This window comes from Misgurnus anguillicaudatus, chromosome 4 (assembly GCF_027580225.2).
Source record: "Misgurnus anguillicaudatus chromosome 4, ASM2758022v2, whole genome shotgun sequence".
NCBI lineage: Eukaryota > Metazoa > Chordata > Actinopteri > Cypriniformes > Cobitidae > Misgurnus > Misgurnus anguillicaudatus.
In genome coordinates, this window is record NC_073340.2 from 37,100,444 (window position 1) to 37,126,298 (window position 25,855).

General features: G+C 38.3%; 1 protein-coding gene across 2 annotated transcripts in view; it reads left to right on the forward strand.

Annotated features, from left to right (window-relative positions):
* The first annotated feature begins 4,102 nt into the window (after positions 1-4,102).
* Positions 4,103-25,855, forward strand: part of polr3a (polymerase (RNA) III (DNA directed) polypeptide A) — a 43,387-nt gene continuing 21,634 nt past the window's right edge. Inside the window, exons 1-22 of one of the 2 annotated variants that reach the window (XM_073867247.1) lie at positions 4,103-4,312; positions 5,927-6,062; positions 6,152-6,289; positions 6,830-6,993; positions 8,093-8,255; positions 8,473-8,712; positions 8,922-9,084; positions 9,219-9,355; positions 11,161-11,264; positions 11,339-11,480; positions 11,560-11,700; positions 11,787-11,856; positions 12,020-12,147; positions 15,164-15,302; positions 15,724-15,888; positions 15,974-16,146; positions 16,435-16,546; positions 18,607-18,725; positions 19,354-19,491; positions 21,678-21,848; positions 22,093-22,206; positions 23,147-23,182. In XM_073867247.1, the coding sequence (XP_073723348.1) occupies positions 4,269-4,312; positions 5,927-6,062; positions 6,152-6,289; positions 6,830-6,993; positions 8,093-8,255; positions 8,473-8,712; positions 8,922-9,084; positions 9,219-9,355; positions 11,161-11,264; positions 11,339-11,480; positions 11,560-11,700; positions 11,787-11,856; positions 12,020-12,147; positions 15,164-15,302; positions 15,724-15,888; positions 15,974-16,146; positions 16,435-16,546; positions 18,607-18,725; positions 19,354-19,491; positions 21,678-21,848; positions 22,093-22,206; positions 23,147-23,182 (2,937 nt within the window). In that variant the 5' untranslated portion in view covers positions 4,103-4,268. The remainder of the gene's footprint in view (positions 4,313-5,926; positions 6,063-6,151; positions 6,290-6,829; positions 6,994-8,092; positions 8,256-8,472; positions 8,713-8,921; positions 9,085-9,218; positions 9,356-11,160; positions 11,265-11,338; positions 11,481-11,559; positions 11,701-11,786; positions 11,857-12,019; positions 12,148-15,163; positions 15,303-15,723; positions 15,889-15,973; positions 16,147-16,434; positions 16,547-18,606; positions 18,726-19,353; positions 19,492-21,677; positions 21,849-22,092; positions 22,207-23,146; positions 23,183-25,855) is intronic. The other variant, XM_073867248.1, reaches the window with a different exon arrangement.

Below are 25,855 nucleotides of genomic sequence, written 5' to 3' on the forward strand. Positions count from 1 at the left end.
ATTCATTCATATTGTTATTACACAAAAAACTAACATTAACAAGTGTATTGGCATTAACTAGCATTAAGATCAAACTACATTTCTCATTGTTAGTTAATATTAGTTAATGCAAAGTAAAACTTTACAATTACACTATAAAATTAAATAATTTATAAAATTATTATAAATAGGATATAGGCCAAATGCTGAAAATAAGCGTCAACTTTTACTTTCGGAAATCCTTTGATAATTAATTTTATTTAAAGTAAAAGTAATTCTACTAAAACATAATATAACCTTCTGCAGTAAAGATTATAAACCTGCTTTCAGTAAAGTGAGATTTGGCCTTTGATCCGGTTCCGTGTTTTGCGTTTTACCGGTCTCCAGTCCAAAGCTCAGAGTAACAAAGAAAGAAATGTTTGAGACCCGCAGCAGACACATTGAGCGCTGACGTCACAGAGGAGCACACACACGCGCTCACCCGCACGCACGCCCACACACGGCAACATCTTATCAATCATAATATCTGCAGCTTATTTAATACCTGTAAGTGTATTTAATAGGGTTTAAAATATTGTAAATGTATTCAATTATAGATGTATTAAAATATAATAGGCTACATATTACGTTATGCATATACATTTAGCCTATATAACATATAATTATTATTATTATATTAGGCCTATATTATAAAATATTTTCACAATGTCGTATTTGTCTTCTGCTAATGTTATAAATGCACTTCCTTGAAAAGCAAACCAAAAAGCAGAGTAGATAATATATTCAATTATAAATGTACTTTTATTGTATTTGATTTTTTTAGGTTTAAATATAATATAAATATTTGTTCTGAAATTAGCACAACGCTGTTTAATTAGATGTGCACGCTCTCTAATCACTGTGTGTGTGTGTGTTTGTGTGTGTGACTGAACAATAAGGGTCATAAGTTGTGTTAAAGGTCACCGTCTGCATTGATTTCTGCCCATATCTACTTATCAGCGCAGGCAGCTTTTCTGCAATCTTCACATATGTAAATGAACACAAGCTATCAGCTCTGTACAACGAAACACTGAGAGATTTTCCTCTGCTTGTCCACACTTACTGTCTATTTCATTATTATTTCAAATAAGCTACAAGCAGTGAAACAATTTAACCACTAGTAAAATTACACATTTCACCTTTAAATCTCTTTGTTTCATCTAAAGTGTGTGCTCTTTAGTGTGTTTAACCATTTAATCCTATGATCTTTCACACGCAGTCAAGCAGATAGCAAGCAAATACACGGTACGTTTTCCTCTTTGACTGCTATTTATAGTCTGCAGTGCTGTGATCTAAGGGACTGCTTGCATAAAAGTGTTTATGAATATTATCACACTGAGATCCTCCATGCAGGTGCATTGAGCTTTCATTATTATAAACTGCCAAACACCACAGGAAACAGAAACGAATGTTTTCCTCTGACAGATGTGTCTTGGGCTCTGATTGGCTGGTGACATCACATTAAACTCCACCTGCATTCACCATAGACCCAACAATTATTCAACAAACACAGTACAGTAAATATTTCCCTGTTAATCTGCTAAAGCATGTCAGCCACAGTCAACACAACAGTTAAAAGTAAGGCTACAGTAGCGCATGTACAGATTAACACACATAACTTAAGCTTTAATGCTAACATATGTCACTGACTCTTCACACACTGACCCAAATCTGCTCGAGAGGACTGATGTCTTGCAGTAAGAGACATACACACCTCAACACAGCATACACACAACTACCATCTTTATGCCCAGCACATTAAGTATTGATGTCTTATAAACAGGTACATTATATTATTTGGCAGACTCTTAATGCGATTTACAGTGCTGCATTCAATCCACAGTATGTTTTATCAGAATGTGCATTCACTGGGTAGCGAACCCATGACCTTTGCATTACTCAAAGTAATGCTCTGCCATTTGACCTACCTCATATGGCGAAAAAATACATTTCTCTGGCCAAAAAATATAGGCCTACTTTAAATACATTTTGTAGAATGTTGTGCTCAATTGAATATATTTTTGAATTTGTAAAAATGTATTTCAAGGGCACGCAAATACATTTCTATAATTTTACATCCCATCTGGCAAAAATGTATTTTTTGCCTAAATATATTTTAAATATATGCTAAATACCAGTTAATTTTATAAAGTAGATTTTTGAAGTTTAAATATATTTAATTTGAACCTTTTTAAAACTGTTATGTTTACAGGTTCGTAACATAAAAAAGTTTTTCTTCCAATGTGATGTGAATATATTTCCTTGGATTGAAATATATGGAGGTTTAAATGTATTTTTTTTATGTTTTAAAATGTATTTACTTTTAAAATATATTTAAAAATGAAAAAATATATTTGAAAATATATATTCTTGTAAACGTATTTCAGCAAATATATTTTTTGGCCCTTTTTGTATATTTTAAAATAGATATTTTGCCGTATGGGACAGGAACAATGTCAGATTATGTTTTAATAGTACGATATCAACTTCAACAGACCAGGAAAAACTATAATTTCATATGCAAATTAAAAGGACCAGAATGATATCCAGACACAAGAATATCATTGAGAGTTCTTGAGGGGAGTATTTTGATGAAGTGGTTGCCAGTAAGGAACCACCCAGCAACCACTTAAAACACCACATTAATAACATAGCAATGTGCTATAAAACCCTTAAACAACCTGATAACAAGTAACCATAAATACAGCTACAGTATACAGTATGGACGAGGAGATTTGCATGGATTTTGTATTCATGATTTGCTACTTTTTTGTTAAATTGATTACAGTAATTTGACTTCTGTTCTGACTGAGTGTCATCAATTATTCTTCCTCAAAATGAGCTGTTAGATTTTTAGTGATGATAGACACAGATGGTCTGCACACACAGAGCCTCAAAGCTGAGCGATGAAAACATCACGGGTCTTGAACACACATTGCCTTTCATATTACTCTGACCTCTACTTGAACTTCGAGCATCCATTACTGACTTATGGTTTACATCCCAATGATATCTGCTGACAAACACTAGGGGGCGGTTTCCCGGACAGGGATTAGACTAGTCCTAGACTAAAATGTAAGAGCTGTCCAAACTGAAAAAAAAAAAACTTGCACTGACAATACATCAGTGCCATTTGTTTTGCATCAGTAGGCACACCATGTAGCTAATGTTTTTAGTTAGGCATGTTTGTTAAAACGAGTTATATTTCCTTATTAAACTAAGGCTTAGTCTTGGCTTAAACTAATCCCTGTCCAGGAAACCACCCCTAGATGTCAAACACTTTTTGTGTGCATGCATAAGATCACAGATATGACACACATATATCAGCTGCAAGAGTCAAATGCCTTACCTTGAGACTTATAGTTTATAATTCATCGTATGATATTAGATAAACGCACATTATAAGGATGCAGGTGTCACATGACATCAGGGCAAATGTAGTACTAGAATCAACAGCGACATCTCGTGGCAGACTGCAGGGATTACTGGAGTACAACAAAGGTAGCTTATGTAATCGTTAAAAATAGCTCATAAACTTTCTAGTCTCAATGGAAATAATGATAATGATTCACCTTCATTGAGGAGAGTTTATGTGCGGTCGTAATCACACTGTTATCTCGCTCTCTGGTCGTTTTTCAAACGGAAGGCTGCATCCTCCGAAGGTCGCATTTTCTAGGCTGCATACGTCATCAAGACTGTCATATTTCAGTATATTAACAATTATAAAATTGACTATTATTGTTAGTTAATCGTAAATTGTTGTGATATGCTCATGACTTGCGAATGTAATACTCAGTTAACTGAAATAAACCAGACTTGATGACGTATGTAGCCTACATATGCGAGCTCCGGACGATGCAGCCTTCCATTTGAGAACCGTCCTCTGTGTGCTGCGATAATTGACAACATTTTTTAGCTCTATCTGTTACTTTTGTTTTACATTGTTTTGATAACAATGCTAACGGAATATCTACTATAGAGTTTAGATATCAATGTAGATATATAATATTATTTTACCAGGCTGCATTGTTAACTCTTCAGTGCGCTCCGCGGCGTTAGGTGTCGCTGTGACGAGCTGTGACGCCGCGCGCTCTTCACGAGAGACAGACGCATACCCGCTGACGTCACTGAACTGCATGTGCCTGATGGATCAAACATCATAAACTCTGCAGTTTATAACACGCACAAACATCAGTGCATATATGTTCATAAGTGTATGTACACATTAAGTGTGTGTACCCGCGGCAGTCATGGTTAAGGATCAGTTCAGAGAGACGGATGTGGCCAAAAAAATAAGTGTGTGATTTACATTTATGATAAACTTGTTTCATCATCACACACACAAATATAACTTTACACATATGCTCGCGTGTTCATTACTATGTGGGTTATGTTATTGTATGTTAAATGTTCGTTTAATGTGACATCATCATGTGTTTATATTGATCCTCGTATAAATATCAAACTCTACACGTGTCTGTGCAATTCACTGATCTATGAAGGTGCAAGAGAAGAACTGAATAATGTCTGTCTCTCTATGCTTGTTTGTCTATGTCTTTCTCTCAATCAGTCTGTCTGTCTGCGTTGTGTGTGTCTGACTGTCTCAAATCTGTCTGTCTGTTACTGTGCCTCTCTGTCTCTTGTCTGTCTGTCTGTTTGTCTGTATATTTGTTTATTTCTGTGTCTGTGACTTTCATTTTCTGTCTGTCTTTATGACCGAATGAATGACCGTTGTATTACTTGGTGTGCAATGCATACACAATACAAGGAATTTGATTTGGTTACAAAGCTTAAAGGGGTAGTTCACCCAAAAAACATTTACGCTAGGGATGGGCATTTTTCAGTAATATAATATTCGAATATTTGAGCTAATAAAAAATGAATGTTTGTTTATTTAAATGACGTTAATTAAGACATATGTTTTATGTATTTTTTATTTTGTCACAATTTCACAGAAGGCTTATAATTAGGAAATATACACAACAAGCTATGCTTATATTCTATATATAAATATGTGTATGGTATGTATGTATTCATGTATTTTTTGTTTTAGTTGAAAAAAAATAGCATACATAAAAATGGCATTAATGGAGGGAAATATTTGGTTTCAAGTTGGTCTTTAGTACGAGTGCAGTACTGTTCGATCTTAAAAAAATTATATTATACCAAATTCTATACCCTAACCCCAACCCAAAGCAAAGTTTAAGGACATGACAAAGTACGATATCGTCATGTAAACAGACTCAGACTCGAAACACCAAGTGCCCATACAAGCGAATGAAAAAAGCATAGACTACGTAACAGACTGTCACTGCACAGTCGACTGTTAATACCTAAATTAGTCTGTGATCTAATATGCATACAAATACATTTTTATGTAAATTTTACATTAAAGTTTGTAAAAGACAGTACAGGTGAAGTGAAAAAGCATTAAATGAGCAGTAGCCTTAACCCTGCAGTGGCACATTATAAACAAACAAACATTTAAATAGCATGTTTTCTCTTCAAATTATTATTGCAGATCAAATATTAATTTGATCATTCGTGCACATGCCTAATTTATTCACCATCAAGTTTTTTCAAACCTGTATAAATGTTTAAATTTTGCTGAACACAAAGAAACATATTTTGAAAATGTATGTAGCCAAGCATATCTGGGGCACCATTTACTTCCAAAGTTAGGAAAAATAATACTATGAAAGTGAATGGTGACCCAGATTAGTTGGTTGTTAACATTTATCAAATATCTTTCTTTGTGTTCAGCACACTAAATAGTTTTTGATACTAATACAATTTTGTTAAGAAATTAGCTTTATATAAAATGCAATAATTGATTTTAGCCTAAAACTTTATGTGAGTAATCCTCCATGTGAAAGCTTTACTGATAGTTTTTCTTCTGCTCTTTCAGAAGTCACATCTGCTTTGGTATAAAGTCATCAGAGCAGATGCGACAGCAGGCTCATATTCAGGTGGTCAGTAAGAATCTCTACAGTCAGGACACGAGCCACACGCCGCTTTCATATGGAGTCCTGGACCACCGCATGGTAAAACATCACACACAAAGCACTAAATCATTTTAAATAAATGTCTCATGAGATAAAGAGGGTTAATAATAAGTCTCTTCTCTGTTCAGGGTACCAGTGAGAAGGACCGGCCCTGTGAAACATGTGGAAAGAATTTGGCCGACTGTCTGGGTCACTACGGATATCTGGATCTGGAACTACCATGTTTTCACATCGGATACTTCAAAGCCATCATAGGAATCCTGCAGGCAAGTATTGTCCCTATTCAAACGAATTTATACCATATTTAAAGAAGAAATATCATGTAAATCTGACTTTCCATGTTTAATTGCTATAATCGGGTCCCCAGTGCTTCTATCAACCTAGAAAATGTGAAAAAGATCAACCCAGTAACTTAGTTTTGGTAAACCATTTTCTGTAAGCATGTGAAAAAATAAGTAATTGAAATTTGGCTCCTTTGTGATGTCAGAAGGGGATCTTATTATAATAATACCGCCCCTTAATCTGCACTATCCAATCATAGCCCTGCTATTTAATGCAGAGATCAGCTCATTTGCATTTTAAAGGACACACCCGAAAACAGCACATTTTTGCTCACACCTACAAAGTGTCAATTTTAACATGTTTTAATAAATTATCTTTATGCTATTTTGAGTTAATACTTTACATACGTACTTTGGGGACACCAAAGATTTATTTGACATCTTAAAATAGTCTTGTGAAATGTCCTCTTGACAGATGTAAATATTATCATGTTATGTGTCTTATGGTGATGTTTTTTTTTTCAGATGATTTGTAAGACGTGTTCACACATTCTTCTGTCTAAAGAAGAAAAACTTCAGTTTCTGGATTATTTGCGAAAACCTGGTCTGGTTTACCTGCAGAAGCGCGGTCTAAAGAAGAAAATCTCAGACAAATGCAGGAAGAAAACAACATGCTTTTACTGTAACGCCTTTAACGGTAAAATGCCACATACAGATGAATGAGACACAAATCATCTGTTGTGTTTATTATTTCACACATTACATGATGACATATTACAGATGATTTGGTTAATAAGACCGTTTACTTCAAAACAAAACCTAACCAGGCATGCATGTTAAATTTCTGTCTGTAGTTTTAAACCAAACCTGTATAACTGATTGACTTGGTTGTTTTGATGAATATCCTGATGATCTAAGAGGCTGTTTACACTTGGCATTAACATGTGTTTTCGTCGATCGGATCACAAGTGGACAACGTTAATGCCAGGTGTAAACAGTGTTCAAAACGTTTTGAGCTCGTCCACTTTCGACCACTTTCAACCACATTCAGAGGTAGTTGAAACCACTTTTCGATGGAGTTGTGTAACGCACATGTGGTTGAATGCGTTCGAACAGCCACACGCGACCGCCTTCTCTCCGCCCATTTATCTAATCTGAGGTATTAAACACAAGTTTTACGTCTTTTTTTGACTTCTGGCGTGAAAATATGGTGAACAGTGCTATTTTTAGCCTTTCATTGATACAACTAAAGCGGCTGATCTCCGTAGTTTCGTTTTAAAAGCGTGTGAAACTTGCGCGATTCTATTTCAATTCTATATCAATTGCGCTGAAAATTCAGAGAAAGCTTTAACATATACATGTACAAAACACTGTGCAGCATGTTTACTTGCTAAACAAGCAGTGCACTCCGACATAATATTAGTTTGCGTCCATTTAAACTCATAATTACTCCCGCTCGCGTTTGAATGACAGCAGAGAAACTCGCCCACCGTCTCGACAGACCGCCCCCTCACAGTATTCAGCACAGAAGCGGTCGTAATGTGTCTCTCTCGTCCACTTGTGATCTGATCGATGAAAACACATCTTAATACCAAGTGTAAACAGCCCCTAAGATCAAAAATGGATAAAAGCACCACAAAGTAGTTAAAAAGATTTTGTGCTTTATTATAAATAATCTCAGTGAATCATCTGATTGATGAAGAGGTTAAAGAGACAGACACAGATTCATGTGGGAAAAAAATGACTGAGCTTTTTGTGTATTTAATATTTAATGATCCTCTGATGTCTCTTTAACGGCCCTGTGAAGAAATGTGGTTTACTGAAGATCATTCATGAAAAGTATAAAACCACAAAGAAGGTGATCGATCCGATGGTGTCTGATTTTCTCCAGTCGTTCGATGTCGCCATTGAACACAATAAAGAGGTGGAGTCGCTGTTGACCAGAGCACAGGTACATAAATAACAAGCCACGTGATTTAAGGATCATTCATGACTTTATTACAAACATGAGAGATGAGTTACACGCTGAAGATTTATTCAGACGATTATAAAACTTATTCTAACACTGAGCTGTATATTCCTGGATATCACACATTATATTTTATATAAATGTTTTGATATTTCATCTGACTCTCATGTGAAGGATTGTATATCTCCTCTTCTTTCAGGAAAACCTCAATCCTCTGATTGTGCTAAATCTTTTCCGGAGGATTCCGAATGAGGATGTTCCTCTTCTCCTGATGAATCCTGAATCGGGCAAACCTGCTGACCTCATCCTGACACGCCTTCTAGTCCCGCCCCTCTGTATCCGCCCCTCGGTCGTGAGTGACCTTAAATCAGGAACCAATGAGGATGATCTGACCATGAAACTGACGGAAATCATCTTCCTCAATGATGTCATCAAGAAGGTGCGGAAAACGTCTTTCCCTGACAGTTTTTTAATAGAACTTGCTGGGTCAGAAACACATTATCGTTATGTATATGTAAATATAGCTTTTTTATAGCTTATTAAACAGGCAGAAAGTTCACTTTAGATAAAAAGGGATTTTTCCCCACCTATTTGAAGGTCCGTTTCAATCAATGAGATTGCAAATGAGATGTGTTTGTCTTTCTATAGCATCGTATGTCTGGAGCTAAAACGCAGATGATCATGGAGGATTGGGACTTCTTGCAGCTTCAGTGTGCCCTTTACATCAACAGCGAGCTGTCGGGCATCCCGCTCAACATGGCACCAAAAAAATGGACCCGCGGCTTTGTGCAGAGACTCAAGGGAAAACAGGGTACGGCCTGCAGACAGCTCGGGGGCTGATCTGAACTGACTGATTTCTCATGAGTCTCTTCATGCTATTTTTGGCTGTGGCTGCATACATTCATGCTGGTCGAGGGTAACTTGGCTTGTTTTGCTGGTTTTCAGGGAGATTTCGTGGTAACCTGTCTGGAAAGCGTGTGGATTTTTCGGGCAGAACGGTCATCTCTCCCGACCCCAACCTGAGAATCGATGAGGTCGCCGTACCGGTCCATGTCGCCAAAATCCTGACCTACCCGGAAAAGGTCAGAGTCACAGAAGAAATGTGTTGTATATAAACCCATTTATTATTCATGCTTGTTGATTTAAACAGTCACAATGTTTAGCACAACTTGGGAATACAAAGTTCTCTTGTTGATAAACAAATATCCAATTCTAAATCTATTTGGCTGCGTGATTGTTCGTGATACATTTTTTTAATTTAGCTGGTAATGAAACCATGTTGTAACTTTCTTAGCTTTACTTTACTTTGTATTTGGTTCTGCATTAGATACTTTATGAAAATTATATCACGCCACTAAACTGAATGCAACTGAATTCCAAAACTAGTTAGGGCTGCATGATTAATAGAGAGAAAAATCACAATGTTGATTCATACACCCACACAATTCCTAAATTAAAACGATTCGTCTGTCTATTAAACCTTATACAGAAATGAAACCGGACCTTTGAAACGTGCATGAGTCAGAGAGAGCCATCATCATGTAAAGCTTTTTTTTAAAGGGAACATATAATCAATATCTGGAAAAAAGATTCATGTGTAAGTGCTATAATTTGTTCCCCAGTGCTTCTATCAAACTAGTGAAAAATGTGAAAAAGATCAACCCAGTAACTTGGTGTTAATAAACCATTCTCTGCAAGCATGTGAAAAAATAGGTCGTTAAAATTTCTCTCCCCTTGTGATGTCAGGAGGGGATCTTATTATAAGAATCCCACCCCTTAATCTGCACTATACAACCACAGCACTGACATTTAGTGCAGAGAGAAAATAATTGACAGCACAATTGAGTTTTAATTTCAACAAACCACCATTATGGTGATCAGTATTTGCATTATCAGCTTATTTGCATTTTAAATGACACACACAAAAAGGCACATTTTTGCTCACACCTACAAAGTGGCATTTTTAACATGATATTATAAATTATCTAAATGGTATTTTGAGCTAAAACTTCACACATGTACTCTGGGGACACCAACGATTTATTTTACATCTTAAAAAAATCTTGTGAAATGTCCCCTTTAAACAAATGGGTTGCAATGACAATTGTTCATTGGTTCACTAATTTAAATGATGCATTTAAAGCGGATGAAGTTTGCGTTCATTGTGCTTTGCTTTCACGGATGTGTTCATGCTTGCCGTATGTGTTGCGTCTGTCTGTCTGTATACTGCAAATACGCTTTATTTTATTTGCAAACTATGTTATCATATCACCTAAGGAAGCCTCTTTAAAATGCTTATTTTACTATTGCTTTGTTTTAAGGAAAATGAAAGGTAAATAAAAACTACTCTTTGAGATAATTATATATTTATTATATTTTATATATTATATTCATACATGTTTAGGTGGCTCCTGGATTAAAAAGGTTTACGAAACCCTGATGTATAAGTTTCAAGCAGCTTTTTCAACCACATTTAAAATATTTTAATGATCACAGAAGTACGGGGATAATAGTTTACAGTTTAAATATAAACACTAATGTCTATGATCGAGTACAAACACCCCTCACCCAGTAATAAAACATTTATTTATTAGTGAGTTGAATCTTTCAGATTTATAAAAAATTATTCAAACTAATTCAACATTTTTAAAGAGATTGCTGCAATTCATTTTTGTCAGAACTTCTAGTAAATGAAGTTATTTTGTTTAGTTCAGAATTGTTTGAGAATCGTGATCTTCATTTAAAACAAAAAAGATTGATTCTCATTTTTTCCAGAATCGTGCAGTCCTACAACTAGTCAAGACAGCTCCAGTGTGTTGACTAGTGGTAAAACTAGTTAGTGCAGCACTTAATTTAATAAGTGTTATCTGCCCTGTGTGTGTTTTAGGTGAATAAAGCCAACATTGAGTTAATGAGGAAACTCGTCCGTAATGGGCCTGATGTTCATCCAGGAGCAAATTTCATCCAGCAGAGACACATGCAGATGAAGAGGTCACATCTCTCTAATTTCAAAAAATAATGATTTAACGTTTCTTAATTTGTCTAAATCTTGTGGCTGGTTGCAGGTTTTTAAAGTACGGTAACAGAGAGAAGATGGCACAGGAGCTGAAATACGGCGATGTGGTTGAGAGACACATGATCGATGGAGATATTGTCCTGTTTAACCGGCAGCCGTCTCTGCACAAGCTCAGTATCATGGCTCATATCGTGAGTCCCTTTACTGTACATCACATCATTCACACACCTGTCACGTGAAACATGCAATTTACCTTTGTATATCCTCCAGGCGCGTGTGAAACCTCACCGGACGTTCAGATTTAACGAATGCGTATGCACGCCCTATAATGCTGACTTTGATGGAGATGAGATGAACCTTCACCTGCCGCAGACCGAGGAGGCTAAAGCAGAAGCGCTCGTGCTCATGGGGGTGAGAAAGATGTTTTAATGTCTGTATGCATCTTTGAGTTATTCATTGAGATGCTGTACTGAGGTTGATCCGTATCTGTTATACAGACAAAGGCCAATCTGGTGACCCCGAGAAACGGTGAACCCCTGATTGCGGCCATTCAAGACTTCCTGACGGGTGAGTGCCGTGTGATCCCTCAGATTTGAGCATATTGTGATTGAATTATTTGAAATGCTTAGGTCTTCATGTTCTTCACATTGTCTTGTGTCTCACCCATAGGTGGAGCTGTTCATCTGCTGATATTCACCTGTGTGTTTTTTTTTCTGTGTTTGTGTAACAGGGGCTTACCTGCTCACACTTAAAGACACCTTCTTTGACCGAACCAAAACCTGTCAGATCGTCGCCTCCATCCTGGTGGGGAAAGATGAAAAAATCAAAATTGCTCTCCCTCATCCTGCTATTCTCAAGGTAACTGTTCAGATTGTCTCCTCTTTCTGTTTCTCTCTCTCTCTTCACTTAAGCAAATCAGTCCCTCCAGAAAAATGCGATTATGCGATCGCATGATTCAATGCATAATCAGCCAAAGTCCCGTATTTATGAGGGGGCCGCATTTTTAAATACGCCACACTTTCGCCGCATAAATTGCAGATCTCTGTTCGCAAAATATGCGTGGCTTGCATGATGTCATAATCCCTGCATTTTCATAACAAAAAAGTCACATATATATCTCAGCAGAAAGTTGGAAAATGTTGAATTTTTTTCCCACATGCACAGTCATGTCCCCTGTTGTCATGGGAATGTTAGGAAGTGATGTAATTACGCAACGGGAAAGTCGATGAAAAGCTGCAAACAGTTTTTGCAAGTTCAGGCAGTTTTTGCAAGTTCCCACAATTTTGGCAAGTTCCTGCAATTTCATCACATAAAATTTCATAAATATCTTGCGTATTCCATTACATTTTTTAAGAAAACGTGCCACAAGATCAAGGATTTTTTTGCCCACAACAATCACAAAAAATCTGTGTTTTTCTATAAGGACTGTCAAATACAACAGGGGTTCTCAAACTGGGGGCCGCGGGAGATGGTGCCAGGGGGGCCCCAGTTTTATGACATTTTTAAAATACATTAATTTATCATGAATTCTGTGTAATTAAACCTAAAAAAATAAGGCTATTAACCAACAGCACTACTTTGTATAATTTAATATGTTTTGTTTAATTAAAATGTTACGTTATAGAACAAATTTGTTGTAAAATTTCTTTGGGGGGCCCGAAGGAATGCACCGTACACAAAGGGGGCCACACGCTGAAAAATGTTTAGAATCACTGAAATACAAATCGCATATACTGTAAGTGGTACTGTTATTTTTAACAGAGATGCAGAAGTCAAAATCTACCGCCCATAGAGATTCACTTTTGACCCTACAGTTTTTCTTTCGGAAGAATAATGATGTTGTGTGAACAGATAATCATACAGTCAGGTGTTTTCACTGAAGAGATGAAATGTTCGTTTGTTAAAGTATGTAAAGTTGTCTGCTTAGTGTTTGTCTGTCCTTCCTTCTGTCTGTTTTCTATTTTTCTCATCTAAACCTTTGTTTTGCTAAAAAATATCACTGGCACACCGATTGACTGTTTACATGCACAAACTTTTGTCAATCTGACTTAATTTCAGGTTACGACAGTACAGTTTACATGCACCCTAACTGATTAAAATATTTATTTACGTGTAGGCTACATTATATAGACCCCTTAAAAGTTTGTAAACATTGCAACTTCTCCGAGTGGGCGGGGCTTAGCTGGAGGCAAAAAGAGCCGCGGAGTTAATGTTGACAAGCGTAAGCTAGCAAGTTTATTAAACATGGATGCAGAAGAAGGTTCAGAAATGCCCAAATATGTTCAGCTATTTTTGTTAATTAACTTGGATTAACTAGGTTTTGGATATTTTCTAGATAACACATGCATTACAGATTCGCAAATCAAAACCAGTCCAATGGACATTGAAAACTAGCCCAAAAGCATCCCAGTAACTATTAACAGCCCAAATACCAATAACTAATAATCTAAATCCTTTCACCTTTAACCCGCAAAAACTCCCTGAAACAGTTTAAAAAGGGGCAAAAATCTCAAGTATGCAAAAAAGCAGAGGACTTGGCAACGCAGTGCACAACATGTCTTGTCGAGTTCACACTTTATCACTATTTATTACACGGCTCTCTGGAATGCTTGATTCTGATTGGTCAGTTGAGACATTTGCAGGTTCGTTCTTTTCAAATAATAACCGCTCCAAATTAATAACGCATAGCCGGACTACTTGCACGAGTAAAATCGCTCCACGCCAATAAAGATCAATAAAGATTACTGTCTGTTTGGCGCCATCTTGTGACAAACACTGGACAACCACCACAAGACACAGACAGCTTACTGAGACTGAACATGACAAAATAGAGCATGACAGCTACGAAGCCAACACACAAAAAAATACAGAATGGGGATTAAAACTTCTCAAAGAGAACAAATGGAGACAAGTATGAAGCAGAGGATCTTTATAAGGTATTACGATCATATTATGCATCTGTGCAAAGTTTCGCGGAAGGATAAAAATGTTAATTTAAAACAAATATGCCAATAAAATGTTTCAAATTCATATTCATGTCCAGTTTTTTTCTTATGTGGCAAGTAGCCGTGTAATAAGCGGGATAATGTAGAGGCAGCCGGTAGTTATTGGGAAATAAGCCCCTTCAGTGTGATACAAGACCCTCCGCTTCGCGTCGGGTCCTGATCACACTGTCGGGGCTTATTTCCCAATAACTACCGGCTGCCTCTACATTATCCCTTACATAAATGTACAAAGTCAAAGTTGAGTTGGAGAAAGTTCTCTTAAGAAGTTTTCAGATATAGGCAAAGAAAACACAAAGGCATGATGCTATTTTATTGCTTTACGTAATGTTATGAAAGGCATGAACACTGCAGAATGTACAGCGTGTGACCCCATTACCTTAATAATGTATGTTGCCATCGCCTTGCAATGTTTCTGTGACGAGAGTCATGTGATACGTAAATAAAACTAAATATAAGACGTATACTTGAGCACAATTCTTATGCGCATATGCACAAGGTATTTTTGCATTCGATTAAGAAAATACTACGATTAACGTGTTTACATTCATACTTTTCTCCTGATGATCAGATCACAGATTGGGCTGCACCACCGCTTTCAATACGATCGAAGTTTGTATCCGATTGACCTAAATAGTATTGATTAAGGTGTTTACATAAAGGCTTTTCAATACGATTAGGCCATTAATTTGATTACAAACTGAATATTAGATTGAATGTATACATAGCTATTGTGATGTTATTAAGCAGTATTAATATAAAAGATGAGATAAAGACTGATGTTGACACTTTTTTTATTTCTGATTTCAATCTGCTTTATTCGTGGTGTGTTGTGTAATGATGTAGTAAATTGTATAATTTGTGTGTTTCAGCCGATCAGGCTGTGGACCGGGAAACAGATCTTCAGTTTGATTCTGAAGCCCAGTAAGACGTGTCCGGTGAAGGCCAACCTGCGTACTAAAGGCAAACAGTACTGCGGTAAAGGAGAAGATCTGTGTCCTAATGATTCATGTGAGTGAGCCCTTTAAACAATATTTCTCTTTAAATGAAATGTGTTCCCAGTTTGTCACAGCACAGCAAAGGTGTTATAAACCAACCAGCAAAAGTGAATAAATAAAATAAGTTATTAAAATCTTGGATAAATCTCGCGGGAAATCTGCCATCTCTCTTAACTTTCAAATAGCACTACAACCGGAATGCATGCTAGTAATTGTGTTAGGGGCGGGGCCATGTGAGGTGGCTCCAGTGCATCATCAAGCCACCGTTTTAACCCCGCCCAAATATTCCTGAATACAAAAATGTGGACATGTTTCAGCAATACATTTCTAACATTTCTAATATGTTTACAAACAATTCTTTACACATACTTTAATATAACGTGCATTTCAGTGAAGAAATCAAATGGTTCAGGTGTGTTTGTGTTTGTTTACAGTCGTTGTGATCCAGAACAGCGAGTTGATGTGTGGCAGTTTGGATAAAGGAACTCTTGGATCCGGATCTAAGAACAACATCTTCTACATTCTGTTGAGAGATTGGGGTCAACTGGTGGCGGCAGATGCAATGTCACGCTTGGCACGTCTGGCTCCTGTTTACCTCTGTGAGTTTGTGTTTTATCTCTAGAGATGACTGCTTGAGTTGTTACTCCGCTGACGTGGGTTTCCTTCTGGTTTCTGTGTTTTCAGCGAATCGAGGGTTTTCTATCGGGATCGGTGACGTGACGCCGGGTCAGGGTTTGTTGAAGGCCAAGCAGGAGCTTCTGGATGCCGGTTATAAGAAATGTGACGAGTACATTGAAGCTCTGAAGACGGGCAGATTACAGCAGCAGCCGGGCTGTACCGCAGAGGAAACGCTCGAGGTTCATCTCGCTCACTATAGATGTTCTTGTGTTATTGTGAATGATGTTTGTGCTACTAAACTGACTGTCCTGCTGATGTCATCAATATATTAACCAATAATAGCATTGTTACCGTTATTTTAAAAAATGAAAACCTTTAATAATAAAATTACGTCATATGTTTACATCTCAGGTAGATAAGGTAGCTGCTAGTTGAGTCTTTTATTGTTGGATAATGTGATGCACACATTACAGAAGTGTTTCTCTGGTCATTTATCCGTGTGTGTTTTTGTGTGTGTTTGTGTCCAGGCGTTGATCCTGAAAGAGTTGTCTGTGATTAGAGATCATGCTGGCAGTGCTTGTCTGAGGGAACTGGATAAGAGCAACAGTCCACTCATCATGGCTCTGTGTGGATCTAAAGGTAACACTATTGCACTGGTATCATTTACTATAGTAAGAAAGGTTTGACATGTCATGTGATCACAACAGCGGCGTTTACATGCAACCACATAAACTGTTTTTAATTGTAATCATGGCTCAATCGGATTAAAAAGCCTTGATGTAAATACCTTAATCAATACGATTGAAGTCGATTGCATGCAAATTTTGATTGTATTGAAAGGGGTGGTGTAGTCCGATCTGATCATCAGGAGAAAAGTACGCATGTGAACGCATGAATCATAGTATTTACTCAGTTAGATACAAAATACCTTGTGCTTAAGTTCACATCTTATATTTACATATTATTTACATATTACGGATTTATTTCTCGTCACAGAAACAAGGCAATGGCAACACACATTATTAATGTAATGGGGTCATGCGCTGTACATTCTGCAGCGTTCATGTCTTTCATAACATTACATAAAGCAATAAAATAGCACCGTGCCTTTTAAAAGGTGTGCTTTTTTTGCCTAGATCTGAAAATTTCTTAAGAACAGTTTTCTCTATTTCAACTTTGACTTTGTACATTTATCCAGAGATAAAGCGTGAACTCATTGGGAGATGCTGTGCGCTGCGTTGCCAAGTACTCTGTGTGCTCTGTTTCGAGTTCAGATTTAGGCTACTTTAAAACTGTTTCACAAGTTGATCTTTTTCTGCAGGTTAAAGATGAAAGGATTTAGTTTAATAGTTATTGGCATTTGGGCTGTGTATAGTCATTGGGATGGGTTAGTTTGTGCAATCTAGAATGTCTATAGGGATGGTCTTGATTCGTGAATCTGGCAACCCTGGCTGTATGCTTGTGCAGACGTTTGGTTAGGATTATATAGAATGTGCATGTAAACAAACATTTTCATCAGATGGCAATGTTTAGGGTTCATGTAAAAGTGTTTTCCACAGGACTTTGAGAGACTATTTTTACATATTATCTGTTCTGTTGTTTATAAAATGGTGACTAAACAGGACCCAGTAACGACCCACGACCCAGTAACTCCTTGTTTAATCCAATCAGCCCTTTCTTTAACTGCTGCTTAAAATGTGACAACTGACAAAATCACCATACGTTTAAACCGAGCACCCCCACCAACACTACGAATTTATACCGACAGCTCCCGAACTTTTTTGACATGTTTAAAAATTATCGGGAGGCCGTAGGGTGCTCGTTACCTGCTCGGCTTGTAATTCCTCTCACACGGTTGGGGGTGTGTCTGTGCTGAAACCCCTCCCACTTGCGGGAAATCTGCCGTCTCTCTTAACTTTCAAATACCACTACAACCGGAATGCATGCTAGCAATTGTGTTAGGGGCGGGGCCATGCGAGGTGGCTGCAGTGTGTCATCAAGCCACCGTTTTAACCCCGCCCAAATATTCCTGAGTACAAAAATGTGGACATGTTTCAGCAATACATTTCTAACATTTATAATATGTTAACAAACAATTCTTTACACAGACTTTAATATCCAACACTACGAATTTATACCGACAGCTCCCGAACTTTTTTGACATGTTTAAAAATTATCGGGAGGTCGTAAGGTGCTCGTTACCTGCTCGGCTCGTAATTCCTCTCACACGGTGCGAGCCACGACCATACGAGCATGAACGATTTGCTCCCGAGAAAAAAAATCGCATGCGAGCTCCTACGACAGCAAAAATCGCACCGTGTACGCCCGCCTAGACTCACACCAGAACAGGTATTTGTGGGAAACGTTTACGCATAAAAGAAAGTACATGGAGGAACGCAGAGTTTAAATACTTTACACTGTTATGTGAGAGAGGCACACAGCATGCAATATGAGAGAGAGGAGGAAGGCGAATGGGAATCATGAAAAATCTATTTGTGGCGGCCAGTGTTGATTCTGTGGTGGCCCGCCACAGATAAATCAATGTATGGGAAACACTGATGTAAACTGTATTGTCGTAACTTGCAATCAGATTAAATTCAGTCAGACTGATAAAAATTTGTGCATGTAAACGGCTTATGTGACATCAAAACTATTATGCCTCTGATATGACTGAAGTCTGTCTCTCTGTCTCTTTCTAGGTTCATTTATTAATATCTCTCAGATGATTGCTTGTGTCGGGCAGCAGGCCATCAGTGGTTCACGTGTACCTGATGGATTTGAAAATCGTTCTCTGCCTCACTTCCAGAAGCACTCAAAAGTATGACAGACCTCTTGTATATCTCTGTGTGATTTCTGGCTGTAAGAGTGATGTGACAGTAATTGATGTGTGTGAATGAATGGGACTGATGATGTGAGAGGTCATAATCAGAGATCTCAGATCAATACCATAATGTTTCTGTCTTTTCATCATTGTTATAACAGGGCTGAAGATAATAGTAATATTTCAGATAATATGTCAGCTGTTGACTTGTCGATATGCACGACGTGTGGCATAAACTAAATGGATGTTTAGATGGAGAGATGTCAGACATAATAATGTTGCAATAAATGTGAACAGTTTGCAGGCCACTTGTTTTGGTTGTCTGTTAAAATCTAAAATAATATCATAGTTTCTGAGGTTTGTGAATAGAATCACACACACATTAGGGCTGCTTCATACACGATTACCTAGTGACTTTGAAAACATGCATTTATTTAACCTTGTTGCAATAGGCTACACGTGTCTGTCAAAGCAGTGCTTTACAAACACATCGGTCCAGCAGCACACAATTGATATATTTTAATCACACAATAATAGTTTTACCTCGATCATCTTGTTTTTGTAATTGTTTGAATCAAGAATTTAATTGCACAGCCTTAACACATGTGTCTGTGTTTTTTATTAGCTCCCTGCAGCAAAAGGCTTTGTAGCTGACAGCTTTTATTCGGGTTTGACGCCCACTGAGTTCTTCTTTCACACTATGGCCGGAAGAGAAGGTCTGGTGGATACCGCGGTAAAGACAGCTGAGACGGGATACATGCAGGTACACACACACACACACACACACACACACACACACACACACACACACACACACACACACCTATTATAGTATTATAAGCTGGCCATGTCTGAGAGTGTGTGTTGTAGGTGTCACAGTATATTTCATACAGCTGAAAGCCTGATAGCCGGTCGTTCCCTGAAGGTTTTTTGACAGTGATTTATGTGACTCATCTCTGGTTGTGGTTAAAAGTAGTTAAAGTTTCCAGATGTGTCTGTTTACAGTTCTCATCTGTTATCTGAAGATCTCACTCGGGCTTTCTAAAATAACTTGGATGGTGGAAACAGATTTTTTTTCTTGATGTTGTGAAATAAGTCTGATGTACCAGGGTTTCCCGCAGAAAATTTGTTGGTCAAGGTGGTAGGGTTGGGCAGGTGGCCGTGACCGCGGGCATGGTAATCAAAGGGGCGGGGCATACATGTCATGATGAAAATGAAAATATTTTTATTTAAAACACTCAAATAAAACTTAATTTTGAAGAAACTTTGACAGAAAATGAACACATACTAGATTATTAATGAATTAAGTGTTTTTAACAGATACTTCAGGAATATGGGAATAGATGTGTGATAAAGTGAAACTAAAGGATTAAGAAACACAAACTAAACCAGATGTTGATGGCGAACTATGATAGATAGCGCAAAAATTGTAAAAACAGATTATTTTCCACTATTAATTACATTATCTTAAAGGAGTGTAACTACTGTAGCATGTAAATAATGCACATAAATAACATGAGCAAGAGCGCTCAACAATTATATCTAATCAACAGGTACGTGAAACCTAGCTGGTAGGTTGCTTAAACAACAAAAATCACCAGCTAACTTACTTAAAAATCACGAGAACTATAGACTAATACAATAACAGGCTTAAATAAACCCAAAACATAAGTCCACTTACTGGCTATCCTCCAGACAGTGAGGCATCATTTCGGCCGTGTGGCGCGCGTGCACGCTCGGGGTGTGAAGCGTGTCCGCACTATTCTCCGAGATGAACTTGATGGCCTTTTGTGCAGCAATTTTTATTTTAGACGACCTAGTTAAGGCGGTAGGGTTTCACAGCTTAGGCGGGCCGCCCGAACTGCAAAGTGCTGCGGGAAACCCTGTGTCCTTTGTAAATGTACTCTTAATAGGGATAGTTCACCCAAAAATTCTGTTGTCATTTTCTCATCTTCATGTTGTTGTAAACCTGTATGAATTTCTTTTTTCTGATGAACATAAAAGAAGATATTTTGATAAAAAATGGTAAGCACACAACTGATGGTAACCATTGACTTCCATAGTAGGAAAAGCAAATGCGATGTAATTCAGTGGGTATCGTCAGCTGTGTGCCTACCATCATTTATTTTCTTTTGTGTTCATCAGATTTAAAACAGCATGAGGATGAGAAAATGACAGAATTTGTATTTTTGGGTAACTATCCCTTTAATGTTGCCATCTTAAAACTCCCCAGTCCACTAGCTGTAGGACATTTATTACTACTAAACTAAAAAGATTACTTAAAAATTGCAACCATGAGCTCATTAACATGTGACTGATGAAAATCAACCCAACCCTAACTTCGACATTTTTACTTTTTTCTTTATTTATGTTTTAAAAAGGATTATTACATGACTCTTGGAAATACTTGATTCTGATTGGTCAATCCCAACGTTCCGAGATCTGTTATCCCCAATAACCACAACTAAAACTGATCAATAAATGAAAGCTATTGATGTGTCAGTAGTTATGTATAAAACAGTGTTGGCAGTGATTATATGTCACTATTGAATCCATATGATTTACATGTCAGAGTTATTTATTATGGAGAGATGATGCTGATTTAAATTTAGTTATCACGCTTAAAGTAAAGACGGTTATTATTATCCTATTCATAATGCTTCATTCATGAAAATATAATGCAAATCTTGTGTTTGTAAAATCATTATTTTATTCAAATATAAATAACTCTTTATTTGTAGATTAATTTAAATATTCATATAATTTTTTTCTTTAAATGTAATCTACAGTGTATTACTGTGACAGTACTTCAGTAAAAGACAAAGAAATATATTGTCACATGCTGAGTCCTGATTTTTTTTAACAGACAGTTGGACACAGTGACGCATTAAATCATGAATGAGATCTGCTCTTAATGCATGTGTGTATGTGTGTGTATTTGTCATTCAGAGACGTCTGGTAAAGTCTTTAGAAGATCTCTGCTCTCAGTATGATCTGACGGTACGCAGCTCCACCGGTGACATCATCCAGTTCATCTACGGAGGGGACGGACTCGACCCCACGGACATGGAGGGAAAAGACGAACCGCTGGAGTTTAAAAGAGTCCTCGACAACGTCCGAGTACGTCACAGAGTAACATCTTTAGGTTTCAGATGGTGCGCTGATCTGCTCAGTGGCTGATATATGACTTTGTGACAGATTTATAAAACAATCAAAGCTCAAGCTGAATCCTTTTGCGAGTAAACTTTTGCGGAAATGTACAAAGCAGCCGGAGCAACAAACAGCCCGAGTCTTACAGACATCTTCCTCATTTGATGTTTTTTTTTCTCATGATGATACATCTCGTATGTTTTCTCTCCATCAGGCGGTGTACACCTGTCAAAGTGAGCCGGCACTGAGCAGAAATGAGCTGGTGTTGACCTCAGACTCCATCATGAAGAGAAGAGACTTCTTGTGTTGTAAAGACACGTTTTTAGAGGTGAGACCCCTTACACAGTTTGACCTGCTTTTAAAATTGAGTGCATCCCAAATTGAATACTTGTGTATTATTCTGCGTTACTTTGTAGTGTAAATATTGCGAGTAGTGTTAACGCTGAAGAATAAGTGCACTTAAAGTATTTGGATGATGCACACTTCACACACTCAACACAGAGGCGATGAGGAGCTGTCAGACACTATGAGACGATTACACTTCAGTCGGACTAAAACAAGTAACTCTCACACATTAAATCTACAAAGTAGAAATAGTTTTTTATTGTGTTTTGTGTTTGAATGCCATTACTAGCATTCATTTGGGAAGCCGCTTATGCTTTTGATTAGTAAAAAACTGTAAATAGTTTCACTCAAGATGATATTAACCTTCACAATTGACCTTCATTAAATTGTTTCTCAAATGCTTGAAGATAATACCTTTCAATCTGCACAAAGTTCACATGGAGGCAAAACATGAGATAAAAGCATTAAATGTGTTCATTTACTGTACTTTCAGTTTGTCCTTTTTTCTTTATCAGCTCTAAGAGCACAGAATTACAGTGAAGACCCACTCGTGTCTCATTTAAAAACACTTCAGTGCATCTTCGGTCTTCATGAAAGAAGTGGTGAATGAATGATGTTGAAGTTCAGATTCGCCTGTCTTTAATAGCGCTTAATGGATGTGAATTGGTTTGATTCTAAGAAAAGCATCAGTGTTGCTCTTATAAGCTGTATTCTCTGATCATGTGACCTCGTTTTGATTCTGAGCAATTATAACTGAGACCTCAGTGAACAACCAATCAGAACGCTCAAGCAACTGCATTGTGATGCCCATAACAACACACGTACACAGGAAGTGATGAAATGTCCTGTGAGATGTTGATTGGTTGAATATTATTGATTGATGTGAGTGACAGGTGTGTTCAGTCTTTGTCTTTCCTTTAAAGGCTTTGACAGACACAGGCACTGAGAAATATATTCAGGTATTGAACAGAACGTATGGTGCATGTCAAAACCTCATGGGTCAGATGTAGTGCTGCACGATATAGTGAAAAATGATCATTGCTGTGATAACAGTTTATAACTTGATTTTTTTTACATGTCTGTAATTTGTGTGATGCATGCTTAGATTGTCCAAATTAGACCAATTACCTTACTAAACGCTAGAAAAATAACGGCAACAAAAAAAATAGTAAAGTAGAGATAAGCAAGGAAAACGACAGCGACGAGCTTGTGCCTACAAAGAAAGTTACATCTGAAATATTTTTAGCCTGAATTAGATTTAATTACATCAGAAGAATTTGTATTACCTGTTTATTTCAGTATGATATTTACATATCTAAATGTTTAAAAAAGTTAAAGTTATAGCGGAAGATTTCCGTTTTCCGGGTGGATCATCAAGACTATTGGTCATCCCAGATGTCAATCATTCTGATTATATGTTGACGTATAACCGTCGTACGTGCTCGCCTCTAGGTTCGCTTGCTGCACATGCGCACTTTCACGTGTATGTGTGTTGTGCTACGGTTTCAACCATTCATTGAAGCTTGCGTTCTCGCTGTTTTTTTTTTTTCAAAATGTCTGAGGGTCGCAAGAGAAAAAGTGTATACGAATTGTATGACAAGAAGAGAAAGGACTATAAAGAAAGAAACAAGCCCAGAATGTTTATGGGAGACTATTTCACACGCTGGCGTGAGCTAAAAGGACAGGTTGAGCTTCCCACGCGAAGTTTCTACTGGAAAAGTACATTTTGTCATGCTATTTGGAGAAATCCATTTAAAATCACTGCTAGTAAACGTTGATGTAAGCTATGATTAGCGATGCTAGCCCTGGCACAAGTCACGAACCGAACAGACCCGGTAAACATGCCGACAGAAACTTGTAAACAGAGCGAAGAGAAGAACTGAGCTCCTGCATGCTCTCTCTCTCTCTCTCAAGCATGCGTTTAACAGGCGTTCCCTCTCGGGAGGAGGGAGGGAGAGTGTTGCGTGTATATCGAGGGGCGGTTCTTTTAAATAATTCGGGAAAATCTTCCGCTATACCTTTAATAAAAAAATCCTGCCCCCACTGCTGGTCTATGACGTTCCAATTACTACCGTTGAATGCTTTGAGAGGGAAGTCAGCTGTTCCCTGCGGAAGTGGCTAGGGCTACCACAGAGTCTCAGTGACATCGCCTTGTACGGTAGGAAGAAAAAGCTAAAACTGCCCTTCGGTAGTTTAAAGGAAGAGTTTATGGTAACCTGAGCAAGAGAGGTGATACTGTACAGAGACTCCAGTGACATCAAAGCCTCTTCAGCTGGCATAGAGCTGGCAGGAAGTGGAAGGCCCAAGAGGCAGTAAAGCAGGCTGAGTCACGGCTGCGACATGGTGAGCTGGTGGGAGCAGTGGCATCTGGACGGGTAGGACTCGGGAGCAATCCAACACCTGGCTTTAACAAGGCCCAGGGAAAAGAAAGGCGGCAGCTGATCCACGATGACGTCCGAGCAGGGGTGGAGGAAGCCCACAGGAGTAGAGCAGTAGGGATGCGGCAGCAGCGGGCATGGACCCGATGGGAGCAGGCGGCAGAGCGGAGGATATCAGGGACAGAACCGTGGAAGTCTGAGCCACACCGGATCAAATTCCTGGTTAATTCTGTCTATGATGTCCTCCCTAGCCCATCCAATCTCTTTGGCTGGGACTTGGCAGATACATTATTGTGCCCACTCTGCCAGAGAGGAGGATCATTGGAGCACGTCTTGAGCTGCTGTCCCAAAGCACTGGGAGATGGGCACTACCGTTGGTGCCACGACCAAGTGCCGAGGGCCATTGCAGAGGTTATCAGCACCGGAATCGCATGCAGTAGACACCAGCAACCAGTAAGGCAGAACGTCGTCTTCGTTAAAGTCGGGGGGAAGCCACATCAGCACCTGAAGCAAACAGGGGTACTGCTTGCAACAGCACAAGACTGGCAACTGAATGTCGACCTAGGGAGTCAGCTCAAATTCCCAGAGAACTTTGCAGTGACCACGCTCAGGAAAAACAAGGCAAGTGGTCCTGCTGGAGTTGACGGTCCCCTGGGAAGACCAGAAGGAGGAGGCTTTTGAGAGGAAGAGGGCCAAATACGAGGAACTGGCAGGCCAATGCCAAAGCAGGGGTTGAAGGACCCGATGCAATCCCATCGAGGTTGGGTGTAGAGGATATGTCGGCCAGTCACTCATCAGGGCCCTCAAGATGCTTGGAGTGAAGAGTCTGCACAGCAGGAAAGCCATCAAGAACATCACGGACGTCGCTGAAAAGGCGTCAAGATGGCTGTGGATCAAGCGGGGTGATCCTTGGATCATACAAGCTACTCGGACACAAGCCGGGGTCTGATCAACCCTGGCTGGGTGGCCTGGGCGAGAGTGTATGATGTTGTGAGACCCCAAACACCCAATGAACCCAGGATACATACATCACTGATGATGTGTCTGAGTTGCACCAGAGGTGTATTTCAAATACTGGGAAAATGATATACCTCAAAAATATTGTTATCGCAACGTACATTTGGTCTCAATACCATTCAGCCCTGTTAAGATGTGTGCGTGTGATGCATGTGAGACAATGATTGGAGTTTTCAGTTTAACGTTTGTGTTATGAATTACAGCAATAACAGTGTTGGGACTAATTTGTGAAGTGTT